At 39.8% G+C, this 17,715-nt stretch overlaps 1 protein-coding gene across 1 annotated transcript in view; it reads right to left on the bottom strand.

The window, feature by feature from the left end:
* The window catches only part of GPR158 (G protein-coupled receptor 158), a 195,858-nt gene that overhangs the window by 46,851 nt on the left and 131,292 nt on the right, over nt 1-17,715 (bottom strand). The window contains exon 6 of the mRNA XM_086467139.1: nt 5,689-5,798. Coding sequence (XP_086323265.1) covers nt 5,689-5,798 — 110 coding nt within the window. The remainder of the gene's footprint in view (nt 1-5,688; nt 5,799-17,715) is intronic.

Below are 17,715 nucleotides of genomic sequence, written 5' to 3'. Positions count from 1 at the left end.
TCAATTCCTACAAAAAGCCATCTCGCCCAAGAAAGTACTTTAAAGTTTATGAGTCTTGGGGTCAATTTTAACTCAAGTTGTAGCCTGCCCGCTTTCAGGAGCAGAAGTGAAATCCATCATTTACGCAGTTCCACAAATGCCTCAGAAAGCGAGGCAGACAAATTCTCCTTCCAGGGCCTGGGCAAGATTTATAGCAAGTTTCAGCACAAAAACCCATGGAACAGATCCTATAACATACACCCATAGTGTCCACAGCAAGTTTGTGTTGGGATGGTTGGTCTTTAGAGGGGAGTTCACAGTGACAGGTCACTTGGCTTTCCTGCAGCTAATGCTGTGGTTTATTTTGTGGGAATGTAATAAACAGGCAGAGCTGTCTCCCAGCATTTACTGTAAGATTACAGGAACTGGATTTACAAAATTAAGAGCTGCATAAATATAACAAAGATCAAACTTCTCAGGTGCTAAATTATGCTACTTCCAGGGAAGAGAAACACAAATGGTCAGAATGGCTATAGCAACCCTCACAGCTTGACTAAACCACTCCTTTCCCTGCCTTGCAAACAGACTCAAGCACCTAAACCTGTCAGTCAAGTTAAAGCAGTAAAAACCCAAACAATTCCAAAAGGCACTATCAGACCAGAGCTCAGAACACTGCATTTCTGCAACAGCAACATCTGCCTCCAAAACAATTTTCCCTCCTTTGTTTCACATAGGATAAAAACCACTACAGACACATCCAGTGGCAAAATCCAACACTGAATGCATCTGCCTGAAGCCATTTCACTCTTGCCTTCCATAAGAGAAAAGGAAATAATTTGACAGAAATTAAATCACCCACTTTTCTAGAGTGTTCAACAAAAATGACCACGAGGGCTTGAGTCATTTCAAAAATAAAAGATAGCTCACCCTACAGCCAATCCCCATCTCGCTCTCCTTGCCCACCTAAGATGAGGTTATACAGTAACCACCATTCCAAGACAAAACTTCTGTCTGCAGTGCTTCATCACTAGTGCCCCTTTTCATGGGAACATCGGGTAGTGGCATATTGGCACTATGGAACTATCATCTATTGGCACTATGAACTGTGAAATATTGGCCCAGGGACTGCCCAGCTGTACAGGCTCCAGCTGCTGAGGTAGCTTCTATCCCTTTCTGCACCACGTCCCACCAGCCACTTCTAGACAGGATCACCTGTATGTTCTTTCCCTCCTCTAGGTACAAGAGGATGCTACTCATGTCCTCCTCTTTCATGTTCTCACCATCAATGCACACCACCACCCAAGAAGCAAACTGACATCACCTTTAGTTTCTCTGCTAGCACAAGTCTCCTCTTCTTTAAGATACGGAACCATGATACATGACACGTTGCACTGCACACTACCCACACTGCTCTTCCCCTTTCTTTATCACCTACAAAGATCTGTAGGAAGGGCCACTACTTCTTCTGATTGCAGCAGATGGCAAGGCACAGCAATGTAATCTTAGCACTGCATTTAGGTGAAGTGCAGAATTGCCTCACAGTGTTAACATCCTCTTGTCCCCACACCCATCTGTGCTGGTTTTCTTCCTAGTAGCTGGTATGCTACTGTATTTTGCATTTAGGATCAGAATAATGTTCATAACACACTGATGTTTGAGTTGTTGCTGAGCAGTGCTTACATGAAATCATGGACTTTTCAGCTTCTCATGCTGCCCTGCCAGTGCACAAGAAGCTGGGAGAGGATGCAGCAAGGATGGCTGACTCAAACTGGCCAAAGGGATATTCCATACCATATGACAGCATGCTCACCACATAAAGCTGGGGGAAGAAGGAGGAAGGGGGGGGACATTCAGAGTTCTGGCATTTTGTCTTCCCAAGTAATGGTTACACATGATGGAGCCCTGCTTTTCTGGAGATGGCTGCGCATCTGCCTGCAAAGGGAAGTGAGGAATGAATTCCTTGTTTTGCTTTGCTTGCACATGTGGCTTTTCCTTTACCTATTAAACTGCCTTTATCTCAACTCAAAAGATTTCTCAATTCTGCTCTTCAGAGTCTCTCCCCCATCCTACTGGGGGGAGCGAGGGAGTGGCTGCGTGAGGCTGAGTTGCTAGCTGGGGTTAAACCATGACACCATCCCACCATCACTACTTACAAAAATGCCATCGTATGCTATTGTCTTGTTCTCCACACCTAGAACATAGAATGGTTTGGGTTGGAAGGAACCTTAAAGATCATCTAGTTCCAAGCCCTCTGCCATGGTGGAGGTACCTTCTCCATATCTTCTGATTCTCCTCACTTCCCCACTCTCCTCTTTTTCTCTTAGTAATATAAGAGATGGAGACTGCCACAAACTAGAGACTCTATGCCTGGGTTTCATTCTCCTAAAATGTCTGTAAGCTATCCTATGTATACACACACACACACACACATATATATATACACACATATACATATGTCTGTCTGTATATACCTGTAGCTTTCTTCCATTCTCAAGCTTTAATCCAGAATTAAGGATTCTGTATTAATCCTGACACCAAGATGGTAGAAGTTCACAAAATATTAAAAATAATGAGATAACCTGTTCATAAAATACAGGGCTCGAAAAAGGACACAGAGAGTCTTCAGTCACAGAAATAAACTGAAAGATGCAACATCAGCAGCTCTTTTAAACCCAACAGGTTAAATTTGAAACATCATTATTTCTTGAAAGAATTATTTTGAAGAATTCATTATTGAGGAAAGTACTGAGTTTTATGTTCACAGCTCTACAGCTAGATTTCTTAAATTAAGCTCATTTCCTTACCCCCATCCTTCCACTCCCATAAATATCAGCTCATTATTTTAAAAATGCACAATGAATAAGAAAAAGGCAATTTAAGACGAGGCATTGTAAAAACTGACTGTGATGGGCATTCAAAGAATGAATCAGTACATGACTTCCCTGTTCTTTTACTCCTCCTTAAGCATCTGCTTTTGGCTACTTTTCTGATTTCTCCTTGATGCTTGACCCTAATGAAACCTCAGACCTCCTCAGGAAGTGGGGAGCTACAGGAAAAAAAGCCACAAAGAAAACAAGCGTTTCCAGTGCCACCTACCTGGCTTTGGTTAACCTTCATGCTCCAGTGCTGCTCAAATCACCTCATTTACTGAGAAATACAGCTTTAGACTTTCTGGTTATCATTAATAGCTGCTTTTACACAATATTGGTTTTCCCATTAAACTCAGAAAAATCACAAGTTCCTTGCTAGCAATCAGTTCTTCCCTCAGGCAAGACAGAGGCTATCTGCAGGAGGGAACCAGTGTTTGTCATGATGTCTGGAGAAACCTATTCTTCAACCCTGCAATGACTGTGGATTAAATTAGACCTGCCAATTTCTACCAAATTTCTGTTAGCATCATATTATTCTTAATTAGTATAACTGTTGCAAACGTATATAATAAAGCATATATCTAATTGGCTCAGTCTTTTGCAAGGTGTGCTCCCTGACTGACACACTCAGTATTAAAAAAAGACCACAGTATCATGAATGTAGGAAACGAATGGTCAGGATACCTGGGTGGAAAACAAAGACAGCTTCCTAGAGTAATATACTAAATAGGGTATTTCTTCTCTTCAAGTTTCACAAAGAAATATAGAGTTATTCTGGCTGGAATTACCTCAGAAGGTCATCCAGCGCTCACAGCAGGCTTAACACTGAATCCAGACCAGGTTGCTCATGGTTTTATCCAGTTTGGTCTTGAAAACCTCCAAGTATGGAAATTCACAGCCTCATGGGCAACCAGCTCCATTACTGAATCCAGCTGAATTACTCTGATAGTGAAAATGTTTTCCTTGTATAACATTGACTGATGTTAATTTATGTTGTATAAAGTTGAAATCTCCCATTTCAATTTGTCATTGTCTTTTGTCCTTCCAATATACACTGCTGTAAAAAGCATGGCTCCATCTTCTCAGTAATCTCCTTGTAGGTGTTGGATAGCTGCTGTTAGGTCCCTCCAATACCATCTCTTCTCCAGCCTTAACAAGCCCTGTTCCCTCAACCTCTCCTTACAGGACGAGTGCTCAGACTCACCTCTTGGGAGAGTCCAAAACTGGACACAGCATTGCAGATACGGTCTAAGGCGTGCCAAGTATAGGAGAAAAATCACCTCCCTCAACCTTCTGGCTCCTGTCCTGTTGATACAGTCCAGTCTGCTGCTAGCCTTCATTGTTTTGTGCTGATCAAGTATGAAGATGTATTTCATTCTCGGTTTCTTATTCAATCTTTGTCCCATTTGCTGACCCTGTCAGCACAGGTACCAAGTAACACCGAACAGCTGAACGTGAAAAGCAGAAGCACAAGATTTTCTGCCCAATTTTGCAGCCTGTCCTCACCTCATACAAACAGAAAATCAACTGCCCTGTCAGGATATTGCTTCCTCACATCATGTAAAATCATATAAACAACCTGTTAGGGTAGCAGAATTGCAATGACAATGTGAGTCTTCCATAGTCTTAGGCTGTTTCTCTCTATATCTGAGCTATAGCTATCAAACCATCCAAGCAAAGTTACCAGTTCTGTTACACCTTTTCTATAGTGCTCTAGTTGTTACTCTTTTTGCATCAGAAATTGTTCATCCCAGAAAATACCATGAGTGTGTGGGATTTTCTGGATGAATTTCAATGCAAAGATGTGGCCAGACATAGCATTATACAGCCAGAGTTTACCAGCCAAAGCGTACATTGTAACCAGGGGCACAAACAAAAGGGAGCTGCAAGAAGAGGCTCTATTTCAGTGAGAAAGCAGGGGTTTCCACCTAAAATGTGAGAAGCCAACAGTGCAACACGAAACACGAGATATTCTCAGTTCTCTTTCAGTTTATGAGCATAATATCAAACCTCCTCTACCTAACATGCCAACACAGTAATGAAAGATAAAAAGATAAGCAAGCCTAGCTCAGCCAAGATGACCAAGTACCAATGTATACATACTGCATATCTCTCTGCTTCAATAAAAATACTTACAGAATATATCAGTAATTTTTTTCACTAAAGTTTAAAGAGGAAAAAACATTAGGATTTTATCCAGCATACCTAGAAAAGGCTTCAATTCTTCAGAGGACTGCAGAAGTGGGATCTGAAGTTGGGTCTCTGAATCTTAACCTCTGAATCGCATGTGAATGCACTGCCAACCCTGTGGAACCCAGAATTTCCCACACATTTTTGCTGGCAGGCCCTGATGCTTGTGAGCATGTAGCCTGTCTGCTGTGATTGCCTGAAGAAAGCAGTCCTTGACTTATGAGCCATAAGAAAACATAGTAAGTATATATACCATAGTGTACTGTTTTACCCACCACCACTGTATCTAAACACTTAGAAAGCATCCCTCTATGAACACTTTACAGTGAAACTTTTGAATGCTCTACGAACTTTTCTGTATTTTCCTTTATTCAAGGAAAACATATTCAAATACCTTCTGTGAAAAGGAGTTCTTGCACAATTTTACAGCTGATGTACATATTTTTCATCAAATCTTGTCTGCATTCGCAGTTCTCTACTGGGATTAACAGCATATAATTTGAACAACAATAGTGAGGAGAAATACATAGTGATTTTAAAAATCAGAAACAGCACTTGTTTATGATAATATTTGCGGCTCTTCCATCTAAGTACCCACACAGATTGCACATACTCCCACCGAGATGGAAATTAATAATACGTGAAATACCTGTGCAGCTTGAGCGTCACAGTTCCATAAACAGTAGCAAAGCCCAGAAGACGAACCCATCTTAGGAGAACACAGCGAAACACACTTGGCTCAAAATACAAAATGACAACCTATAGAACAGAAAGATAGAGAGAGCTTCAGTACTGCTTTAATGCAAAAGTAGTTCTTCATTCAAATGCAGAATAGTTGCAAAACAGGACAGCAGACATATTTCAGCTCATACTGCTGTATATTTAGATTTTCTAGTAAAGTGATGGGATGATCAGATCAACCAGCTGGCACAGTTCTAGGCACCAATTCCTTTTGAAGGGAGCTGGCAAAAGCCCTGTGACAGACTGTGAAGTGACAACACTTTTAAATGCAATTCCACTGACTTTTCTTAACCGAGTGAAAACATGTACCCAGAGAAGAGGATAGTATAGACAAGGACACTTTCCTTGAGCTATTCCAGTAATATGCAGCTGGCCTAATTCCGGTTTGATGGACTGTATTTACTAGGTTACACTTCAAAGTCACTACTTCTAATAAACCTAGAAAATGATAGATGCTCATTTTTCTCTGCCAACTCTTCTGCCACACTAAAGATTACTGTACTAGCCTTTCTCTGTCCAAAACCTCAAAATCTCAATGTCATAATTTGACTCTTTCTTATTCTTTCCCATATATTTTCCCTAAGCTATACATAATCTCTCTATGCATCACCACTTTCTTAATGAAAATAACCTTTTTGTTCACTGACTGATTTCTCTAATCACAACAAAAAAAAAAGGTCCTATTGGACATTTTGCTCTATCTACCAAGTACCATGCATGAGAACACCACTCAATAAACAGTAACATAAAGCTACTTCTGCAGGTATAGTGCGTATAAAAGGATCATCACCAAGTAAAATGCCACCCTTATTTAAAACAGGGCTGCTCAAATGGTGGACTCAGTCACCAGATCTGAACCAGGAGTCCATTTCTTCTTGTTTCAATAGACGTTGTCCCTAGTGGCCTAAGGGATGCTACCATATTCTTTCTCACTCATCCAGCCCCACCAGCAGCCTGCTGTCCCAGGGATTTGGCTGTACACTGCCCTCACCTCACCTGCAGACCCAGCTTGGTCCACAAAGCCAGATCCAGTACATCCCACCCATCTAACCAGAACCTGGTAAAACAATCCAATGCACCATAGTACAAATTAATTGGGTAATCCTGGTGTAGAGAAAAAAAAAGCACTGAAACATTTCAGGCCATCTGCCACAGCTTCATTTAGAGTCAGTACATTCTGGCAGTAGAGGTAGTATTGTGTCTACCGGCTGCCACATGATATTATTTTCCTAAGTAAATGCTTTTCTATGTGGGAATTCAAGACCAGGATATTGGCCAAAAGCCCAGGACTACGTCCTTTGGGTGACATAGACATATTTAGGAGAGTGGGGGCAAAAATGGCAGACATGTGGGCTGAGAGAGATAGAAGAAGCTGCTATGCTTCACTGGCATGTTTCTTTAGAGCAGAATCAAGCAATTTCTTCAAAAACATGGTTTGTTGAATCAAATCATGGTTCAAAATTTAATCTACTTTTATCACTGTTATTGGACTGACATGTTTCAAGGTGGACATTCTGCAGGAATCTGGCAAATTCTGCATGTAGGGAAGGGAACAGCATGCAGAAAAAAGCCCAATTCTCCTTGGAAAATCAGCTGCAAAACCAAAATGCATCCACACACACACATGAATATGCTTGTGTAAATAGAGTATCCAGCAAGAAGTTTCTCAGAAAGACCTGAATGATAGTAATGACCTGTTATCCTAATATACAGTTATACATACTAGGACAGTTGCAGAACCAGAGCAAAGTCTGTATCACTAACCTGCCTCTTGAGGTTTGCCAGGGAGTAGAAAACACCCTGTTTCATCTTTGATTCTTCCCAAATAGAAAAGCAATGTCAAAAATGACTGGAATACAGAGACTCCAAACATTTCAAAGTCTATCTGAAAGCGGAATTTTCCAAATTATTGACATGGGAAGGTCTGAAAAGTTTCCAGGCATAGAATTTTCTGAACAAGGGCAACAGCTCTCTTTGCCGTGCAATCTGACACAGCAATTTTATCTGCAGTTGCTTGTTGAAATATTAAATGCTTGTGTCTAGAAAATCTTATTGATTTGCATTGAATCATTTGTATGAGCAGCTGAGGCATTTGGCTAGCTATCAACCAAGAAAATACCACTTCAAATGCAGCATGGTGTGAGCTGGCATGTGGCAGTCCACCGTGAAGGATGCAGAGGCAAGGTTCTGTTGGCAAAAACTGGTCTCATTTTCCCATTTGAACACAGACGCTTTTTAACTACTCTGTCGCCCAGTGGTCAAGTAGATTGCAGACTTGATCCAAGTTTTATTTCCTTTTGGGTCCTCCTTGTGTTTATATGATGGAGAATAGTTATAATGCCCTCCCAATGGCCAACATCCATTTCTACCTATTCTTCCGTAACTCGCATATGGTCTGGCATGGACTAAGGCTTTGAACAGCAAGAATTGCTATACTTATGTTTTGCTTGCTTTTTAGGTTTTCCAGAAGGGTTATTCTAAGAAAATGTCATTCTCATTCCCATCAGGGCTCACCGGGATGTTCAGGTGACTGTCCCCTCCAAGCTCTTGTAAGCATTAAGTCTCTTATAAGCACAGTGAATTTTAGTGGCACAATTTTAAAACTGAATAATCTTTAATGGCTTGGAGCCAAGGGCTACAGAAACACTACCCTGGAAGCTCAGTACACCTAAAGACATGCTCAAGTCTTTCATCTTAGTGGAATCACATTCTCTCAAAGAATATATATCTGGTGAAAAGCATGGCTGCTGCACTCCATCCCTCACTTTTCCTAGCTAAAAAACAAACAAACAAACAAACAGAACACAGAGAAGTCTTGGTTTTGTTTCATATCTTCTGGTTACGAAAACATCCATTCCCTACTGTTACTCCCAGAGATAAGCCTTCCTTAAAGTAACAAACTATGCAGCAAAGTGTTGCTGAGCTCCAGGCTAGGAGTGTAGGATGAGCACAGGATTCACCCACATATCCAAGCTGTTCTCAGCAGAACAAGGGAATCCCTCTGCAGTTCTAAAAGACTATTCTGCCCACCAAAAATCTGACAATAATTCATTTTCCCTTTTTGCTTTTATAATGCATTAGACCATGACAGCATGATAAATCTCATTAAAAATGCTTAGCAGTTTTGCTGACGGATGTCACAAAATCTATCTACTGTACATAAGGAAATGTGATATCCTCTGTTTCGCCAGCTCCTGAAATCCATTTAAATACTAGATATCAGTTTCTGTTCCTTAAACAACAAAGATCTGGGGGAAAAATATTTGGAAATATATGTTTTCCAAATATTTTTCCCAAACAGTGCCTGTTCCTGTACCAGGAGGTTACTGCACCTGTGCGTGAGACTTCATAAGCTGTGGCACATCTTTGTGATTTGGACAAATGCATCCAGATGTCTGCTTTTAACTTCAACATGTTTTAAGCTATTATTACCCTTTCCAAAATATTGTCCCAGTAGTCACGCTACCACCTGTGGAGTCAGAGATGAAAAGACTTTCTAAGGTCACCAGTTAACTGTCAAGTATGTTTAGAGCTGGAGAATTACAGACATGGAAGAGAGACTTAGCTTGCTGACACAGCGATCAGCCAGCTCAGTTATTCAGCTGACATGATGAACAGACACACACGCTCTCTAAAGACAAGGGCCAAAGTCAATACGGGCACCTTGCCCACTACGGCAAATTTTTCTTACCAGGACAGGCAGGACAGTAAAAGTGCAAAGAAAACTAATATTGAACAATTTAATGTTCAAAAGCATAACAAATATTGTCCTCACAAAAAATCACCAAATGAGTTTTATAGCCTCAGTGCCATTGCTCCTTAACAGATACACAGCATTTAGTAAGATTCTCTAAAAGGAAAAAAAACCTGACTTTATCAGAGCTCTATAATGTTAGTAGTGAGCAATATTTCCGTGCAAGACAAAATATTATTTTGTTTTTCAGATTAACTTCACTGTGCACATTATAAGATGATTAATTGTGCTCTTCACCTTGGGCACCAGATCCAGGTGAAAATATTTTAATTAATACCATGCAGTTCCCCAAGGTGCACTGACTGGGATTCAGTTTGCCTGCATCAGGCATATAATTTCTATCTGCTTTGTAGGGGTCTGGTAAATCAGCCCTACTAATGCGAGTTCCATAGACAACCCACAGATAAAGGCAGGTACCTTGAAGAACGATCAGGAAGTTCAGGACTTCAGGTATTTGGACAGAATCTTGGCCTAAAGGCTTTAAATATGCATCTCCACTGACTAGAAAGGTACTTCAGCATTTATTTTAGGGAAGTTGCTTCACCATTTGTCGATTAATAATCTGCATTAGGAGGACTAAGCCAAACACTCTGTAGCCAGCTCTAACAGTTCTGTAATGTATTTAAGACAACTTGCTTTTTACTTCAATTCTTAAGCTATAAAAGTCACATGAATAGATCAAAAACTCACATTCCTTTTCAGTCATTAAATTTCCGTACTCCATATTAAGAGGGAATGTGCAATGCTATAATGTCTCAAAAGATCAGAAGTCAAAGAGCAAATATTTTAATTGTCAGTGCTACAAATCCTAAACTTAAACATGAAAAATTTTGAGCAGAACCTTAACTCAAAAAGCCCCAAAGTGTCCACTTTTGAACTCTTCTTACTTTTGTCCTCAGTTGTAGAATCACAGAAAGGTTTGTGTGGGAACGGACATTTAAAGATCATATAGTTATTACTGCTGTGGACAAGGACGTTATCCATGTTAGGTACATGGAAGTGAGATACAGAGCCTAGAATATGAGCATCATCTGGTTATAGATCCAAGGTGAAAGTCACCCACTTTAGACAAAAGTGATGCAATAGTATTATTTTTTTTCTCATTTTCAAATAAACCATTTTCTCTTAAAACTGTGCTCAGTTAACCCAAAAAGCTTTACAGGAAAGCTACCTATGTTTTTTAATTTAACTTCAGAATTTGCTGCAAGTACTCTGCACAGTTCAATGCAGGACATGACACAGCCATTTAAGATAATGCCTTTTGGGCTAATTCCATTACAAGCATCCAGGAGATATTGTGAAGAGATCTATCTGATCTGTTCCACTGCCCAACACCATCTGCCCTTGCCTGACTGCAATAGCTGTCTTGAGCTGTCTCTAGGCAATTCTGCTATGGAACAAGGCATCAGACACTTCCTCTCAGTATCCTGCTGTGCTTTGAGATGGGCAGTCTTCCTTCTTCTGCCATGTTTCAGTAGTTTCTTTCAACACATAAAATATCCTCCAGGGTAACCTAGTCCATCAAGTCACCTATTAATGCTCCAGTCCTAATACTGAGAAGGGATTTCCTGCAACAGAGATGCTCTTTGCAATGTTAGATAAGCTTGCCATCCAAACTCATAAGTCTGTCACTATGCTTTCTAGAAAAGGGACCAATCCACTCATACATGGGCACACTGCCATCTTAACAGACGGCATGAATGAAGGCATTCGTGAGCCTGTGTACACCACAGCCACCATGTACCACTGTTCGAAACATGATTCACAGCTCAGAGTATCTGCTTAAATATTAGTGAATGCACAACTCATAATCCAATCCTGTACTACCACAAATATTTCCGATGCAACTACACCAAACATTTTAGAGGTATAGTAACAGCTGACTATGTACTTAGGCTAATTACATAAGAACACTTCCTTCAATCTCCATCCCATTTTTTCAAACCACATGTGCTTTTTAAGCCATAACATTTTATTCTAATAGGCCTATGGACACACAATACCATCAAACCCTGTTATCCTTGCAAATCTCACAATTTTAAAGCAGAGTTGTGCTGGATCATTCGCTCAATGCCTCTATAAAGCACACAGTTGCTGCAGGAAACCACAATAACTACTCAGTAGGTTTTATTCCTGCCTCTGAATTGGAACTGAATCAACTCCCCAGTACACAGTACTGGAAGCACTCTGCTGCTGGGGGCAATGCATTTCAAATAAGATGTATGTCAAAGTCAAAATACTTACGGCCATCTACAATCTTCTGGGTTTCTTCAGAAAAGAAGACAAGTTTTTCCTAACCACCCACACAAATTCCAGACTGAAATTTTGCCTAATGAAATCCTCTTTTCCCTCCCACTGTAGACAGGTTTTCTCCATCGCCTGTCTTAAAACATATATTAAACTTCTGGCTGTATTTCAGCAAAGATATGTCTTGCCTGCAAAGTCTTTTGGAAGTCCACAATGCAGTATAAGCGCATAACTACCAGCACCAGTGTAAAATACAAAGACAGACTTCTAGAACTTGATTCTCAGAATGCTTTGCTGTCACTCAGTTTTATTATACTTTGGACTTATACCCATCAGACAGTAACAGCAGATCTCTAAAGTTCTCTATGGAATGCATTTTTTACAGTGGGGCCTCCTGAGAGATTTATCTGGTGATTAAGCAAACAGAACCTTGAAGATCATTCTGGTTTGACACAAGACCACATACTTAGAATGCCTTTTTATTGACACAACCTCAAGTATTTGGCCTCTTTTTTTTTTTTCCCCCTGTTCATAAGGCAGATCTCAGATAATGCTTGACAGGGCATCTCTGAATAGGTTACTCTGCGGAAAATAAATGTCAATGTGACTTTCAAGATGTCATGTCTTTCCTTCAATTTGAAGAGAAAAAGTGATATGTAACAGAACCTACCAGCTCTGGAAATACTCATTCATTTATAAGTGACCTGAACACATGGCTTGAAAATGCATTTACTTGCCATAAATTCTAGCATCTACTTAAGAGTTACTAATGATTCAGCTTCACTGTTCCTTTTTACATTGGCCTAATTAATAGTATTCTAAAGTCAAGTAATAGAAGATTAACATATAATCCACAATGTCTCTTAAAAAAGACATTCTTGCACTCTGTAAACAGGCTTGTTCACAACAAATGAAGTGTTATGCTCGATCAGGCCCACAGAGTAGAGAAGGGCATTCTAGGGTTTTTTTCCTAATAATGGCTAAAACTTTGTCAGAAAACACTTTCTTAGCTTATGAGAGACATCAATTGATACCCTGGTTGAATTATTTATAAATGCTAAGGGTTGTAAGGGTTGCCCAAAGGTGAATCCACAATCCACAAGAGAAAGGGCATAGAAAGAAAGACAACACAATAAGTCTGTATCCTCTTTGGGGAAAGAAAAATGCAAGAACTAATATTACCAAAAACACTAGACCTCTGCCACAGGCAGCTGTGGGAACCACCTGGTGAATTGAGGAGAAACAGAAATCACCTTAAAACCAAGCTACATGAAGAGATGGGTTATCATACACATTCTCTGTATCTATCTCCAAACACAGAAATGAACGCCTAGCTTTTCACTGTAATCGAATAAACTATTTATCTTTAACTGTAAACTTCTCAAATACAAAGAGAGCTTTCAATAGCACTGGCCCAGGGAGTGGGGATCCTACACAGTTAAACACAGTCATTCAGGAAGTATTAGGTCTTCCAGCCTAAGGGGCTATAGGCACTGAGCTGTTAGAGGTGGCAAATTCAATTTCTTGGGTGCAACTGTTTGCCCAGGAAAGGTGTCCTCCTGGCCTCCTGAGTTATCGGATGCTTCTGCAGCACCCAGTACAAGACAAGGAGAAGGTCTGAAGCTCAGAAGTTCCCTTGAGACTATGACAGGGTGTAGCACAATGAATAAAATACCTAACACTGAAAAACTCAAGATTGAAAAAAACCCAAAACAATAGATCTAGTCGCATCCCAACTTAAGAGAGAAGAGAAAATAGTCTGAATTGTATACTACTCTTTCCTTATTCTCATTCAAATGTATTTCTGCTCCACCACCACCATATGGCAAAAGAAGCAAATAAATACTTTTCAGGGAATCCAAACAGAAATGGGCTTGACTGGCCCAATGGATTTTCTTATCTACCTTCTTTGACGTACCAGTTATTTCTCCATCTTTGGCACGTATGTATCCCTCATACGTATATTGGCTTGCTTCTGACAGCCTCACATTCTTTCATACAGATATTCTAACAGCAACCTGAACAGCCTCAGAAGTCAGTCCCTGAGGGCTTGAGAGCTGGCTGATCTCAGCAGTTCAGAGACTTCAAGCAGGCCAGATGTGGACTTGGCTGGATGTCAGAAGTTTCCACTGAAATCAACACACTACCACAGAAGGTTTAAAACTGTTTAAACAAGATTTTTGAAAACAGAAACAACCGTTGTGTTTGAAAATTTAAAGCCCACCAGAATCCATGTAGCTAACTGTGCACAGGGGAAAAATGTTTTTCCTCACTCATGCAGGTCACCAGCCACAGCCTTGAAGCACAAAATTAATGTATAGTCATTGATCTGATATTATAGATACTTAGGAGTTATCCAGGGAGTTAGGAGCCCTTGACTTCGCTGAAAGGCAACTACCCAAATATTGAAAAAATATCTGGTTCCCTGTCTTCAAATACAACTGCGAGCATTAAGAGCAGTGCAGATCACAGATGCTCTGCACTCTCATTTGATGTTTCTTCTTCCTAAACTTAAACACAAAGGCCTTGGATTACTTTCTGGTTAAATGTTGAAATATATATGAAAATATCGGTTTCCTGATCAAGCAAATTGTCAGGTTTTGAGTGGAGATTATTAGACATGCTCTGCCAGCAGCAACACTAAAAGCAAAGGTAAGCAGATGGGATAGTCAGCGCTCCAGCCACATACACATGAAGGATGGAAAAAGAAGCGTAAAGTGAAGTGTAGAGGAGAAGCTGAGCTCCTTAACCAGCCAATACTTCTCCTGGTTTGCATTACATTCAATAAATGTAATTAAAAATTAATAGAAGTAACTTCATCAGAACATTTTATCTAGGTAACAGGTATTTAAAAAATTGTTCACACCAATGCAAAATTATGAAAGCAGAAAATCAAAGGAAGTTGTAAAGTCAAAATACCTTCTAAAAAATTTGCTTCCTCTACCAGTTAACTTTTTATAATCCAACTATTTCTTTCATCTGTTCATATACATTTTCTTCAGTGTGATGTGCCGCTCAGGTAGATGACAACAGTAAACTGAATGTCCTAGTTGACCTACTTCCTATGTGAAAAAAACCCCAACTTTCTTATTAGATGCACTACTATCATATTCCTTAACAAAGATGTGGTCACTCAAGAAGCAGAAAGAGAATCACTCTAAGGAGCTGAAACATCTCGAATGAAAAAGCTAGACTGTTCAGGCCAGTCATTTGACAAATACTTGACACATTTTAACAACAGGGTTAAGAATAGGCTAGTTTCATTTTATTAATAAAGAAATGCACTATGCAATACAATATTTTATTTAAAAATGAGGAAAACCTACCAATTCAATTTTAAGACTGTGCCTGTAATTTTAAGAAAAATTAATCTTTTAAAAACATAACTGTAAAGGAGTCTATATTAAAATAAATCTTGCAAGAGCTGCAGCTAAATCAAGACATAATAGACTAAATTATTCAGAGCAACTTGCCAAGTATACTTAATGCAAGACACAGGTCATAAAACAGACTCACAGAGACTTTTGCATTTTATTACATGTCTGAAACTCCTACAAATATACAGTGCAGAGAAGTGGTTTTATGTATTTTCAAATAGCAACTTCTATCTGGGAAGAAGAAAACATGCAGCTATTTAGAGTTCCAAAAATAGCTTACCTCCTGGTCTTAATCTAATAAAGACAGTTTAACACCAAGTTTGTGAGAAAAAACTACCCAATGGTTTATTTAGGTTTCTCAGGAATATCTCCTTCCTGGCTGCATGCTCTCTCTGAACTACATGTTAGGCAGGTTCACAAGCCAAGGTAGGAATATTATTGACGCCAACTTTTAAGATGGTTACTAGGAAAAGATAGTAAGGACAGACCAGGTCTTTGAAATGTCATTTAACCCTGTTAAATGACAGCAAAGAGTAGGACAGAACTGGCTGTTATCCTCCGCAGGAAAGTTTTTGTCGGCATTTATTTTGACAACCAGTAATTTAGAAATGCTCTCTCCACAAAATAGCAGCTGGACATCTCAATCCAGCCAGTGCTGATTAGTTTACCGCAGACATCACTGCTGGAACTATTGACTTTTCATTTTCAGCTTATGTACCTGTAGCAACAACAGCAGTGAGGACAAGCCAAAGGCCATGATGTGACAAACCTCCAGAAGGGGTGGTGGGAACATTCCACCTCTTAGTGTTCCCAAATCAAGAACGGATGCCTGTCTGGGAACTCTGCTTTCTAAACTGAAGGTACTGGCTTCTGTAGAGAGGTAATTGGGTGAAATGTGAAAATGAGTGACATACTCTGATCTATGATCCTACTGGTCTTAAATCTACATCAAACATATTAAGCAAATGATGTTATTAACATCATTAATTACAGGCAATTAACAAAGTCCAGAAGAAACCAGCCACAGCTGCAAACTCAAAATCCACTCCCTAGTAGAAACTATACAAACAGGAAAGAAACACTATTTCTCTTCCTACTGACATTCTTATAGTTCTCATACCACACGGATACAAACACTGTTGCCTTCCAAAAAGATTGTGGACAGTTTGCTTAGCTAAGAGGGCCAGAGTGCTTGTGCTCTTTGGTTCTAGTCAAAAGAAAAAAAAAAAAGTTGTCTATAAATCCAGGTAAGAAAAATATTTGTGCAGTGTTGAGCAGATATTGATAAATTATTATGACTGAGAAATTAAAACAAATTTAGCAAAAAAATTTTCTATATTCAAAACAATCAGGCTCTTCAGAGAATTTCTCTGTCACATATGATCTCCAGGTGATTTTTAAAGAACAGCATAAATTAGCTCCACTCCTCTCTGCAGCACTGGAGCAGAGCAACCTGCAGAACCAGCCCTCCTCTGCACAGAGCGTAGGCGCATGCGCTACAGGTCTTCTTCTCTGGAAACACGGACACATCCACAGGTAAGTCACTACTTACCTACGGATGGCTCAGGGATGCTGCAAAGTGGTAGTTCAATAATGACCTAATAAAGGTGAAGTGAATGAGATAAATGTATGACTGAGATTACTACCACGGTTTCCTGGAAGAGCAGGGGACTGTTCTCAGTGAAGAAGGAGACCTTTCTTCTTATATGTTCCTAAGACAAGTCTTTTCCTTCAGATTTTCATTAGCAACTTTTTCTTCACAGAATTTATATTTTGTGACTTCTGTCATTCTGGTTCTTAAGCATGGACAGAAAGAAAAACTCAGTCACCTCTATAATTAGAGAACAGCTGAGATTACTGGAAGGACTACAGACAAGCAAACATGCTTCTTATTTCCCCACTGTATTTAGACTCCAAGGTGCAGGCAAATGAAGACTGCAGCACAATTCCTGTCAACCTATTTTCATTGTCAGTTGGCCATTGAAAACACACTAGAAACAAATTCTGTAACTGCACATTTGTTGTCACAAGGGCTGCCGTTTGTCTAGGCTTGTAAAGCATCCACCACATTTCTGACCACTGGTCTTGCTACCTAAGAAGAGCTGGGAGTTGAAGACTCTTTAGAAAAGCAACTCTTTCAGGAAGGAGCTCCCAGCTCTCAGCATCTGAATTTGAATTCAGAGGTAGCTGCGACCTTATGTTCCTTACCACACACATGCAAGACACTGCCAGGTCAATTAATCAATAACATTTTTACTCTTTTAGAGACAGGATTTCCTACCTCTCATGGAATTTAACCAACACACTTAACTCTTAACTGAAGAAGTCTGACTCACCAGCCTTTCAAGTCCTTGCATTAAGGTGAACAACTAAGTCTCAGGAGACATACAAATTCTACTTCTCCTGTCACAGAGCTTCAGAGGAGGAAAATATTCTTAAATAAATAAAATCAGTATAGGATACTTGGATGGTGCAAAAATGAATGTTTTTGCAAAACTTCGAGATCCTATTATAGCTATATATTGACAGCATGGTGCTACAGCACTTTATTCTGTGT

The sequence above is a fragment of the Leptosomus discolor genome, chromosome 6, assembly GCF_034619465.1.
Source record: "Leptosomus discolor isolate bLepDis1 chromosome 6, bLepDis1.hap2, whole genome shotgun sequence".
Lineage (NCBI taxonomy): Eukaryota > Metazoa > Chordata > Aves > Leptosomiformes > Leptosomidae > Leptosomus > Leptosomus discolor.
This window is presented reverse-complemented; position numbering and strand designations above follow the sequence as displayed.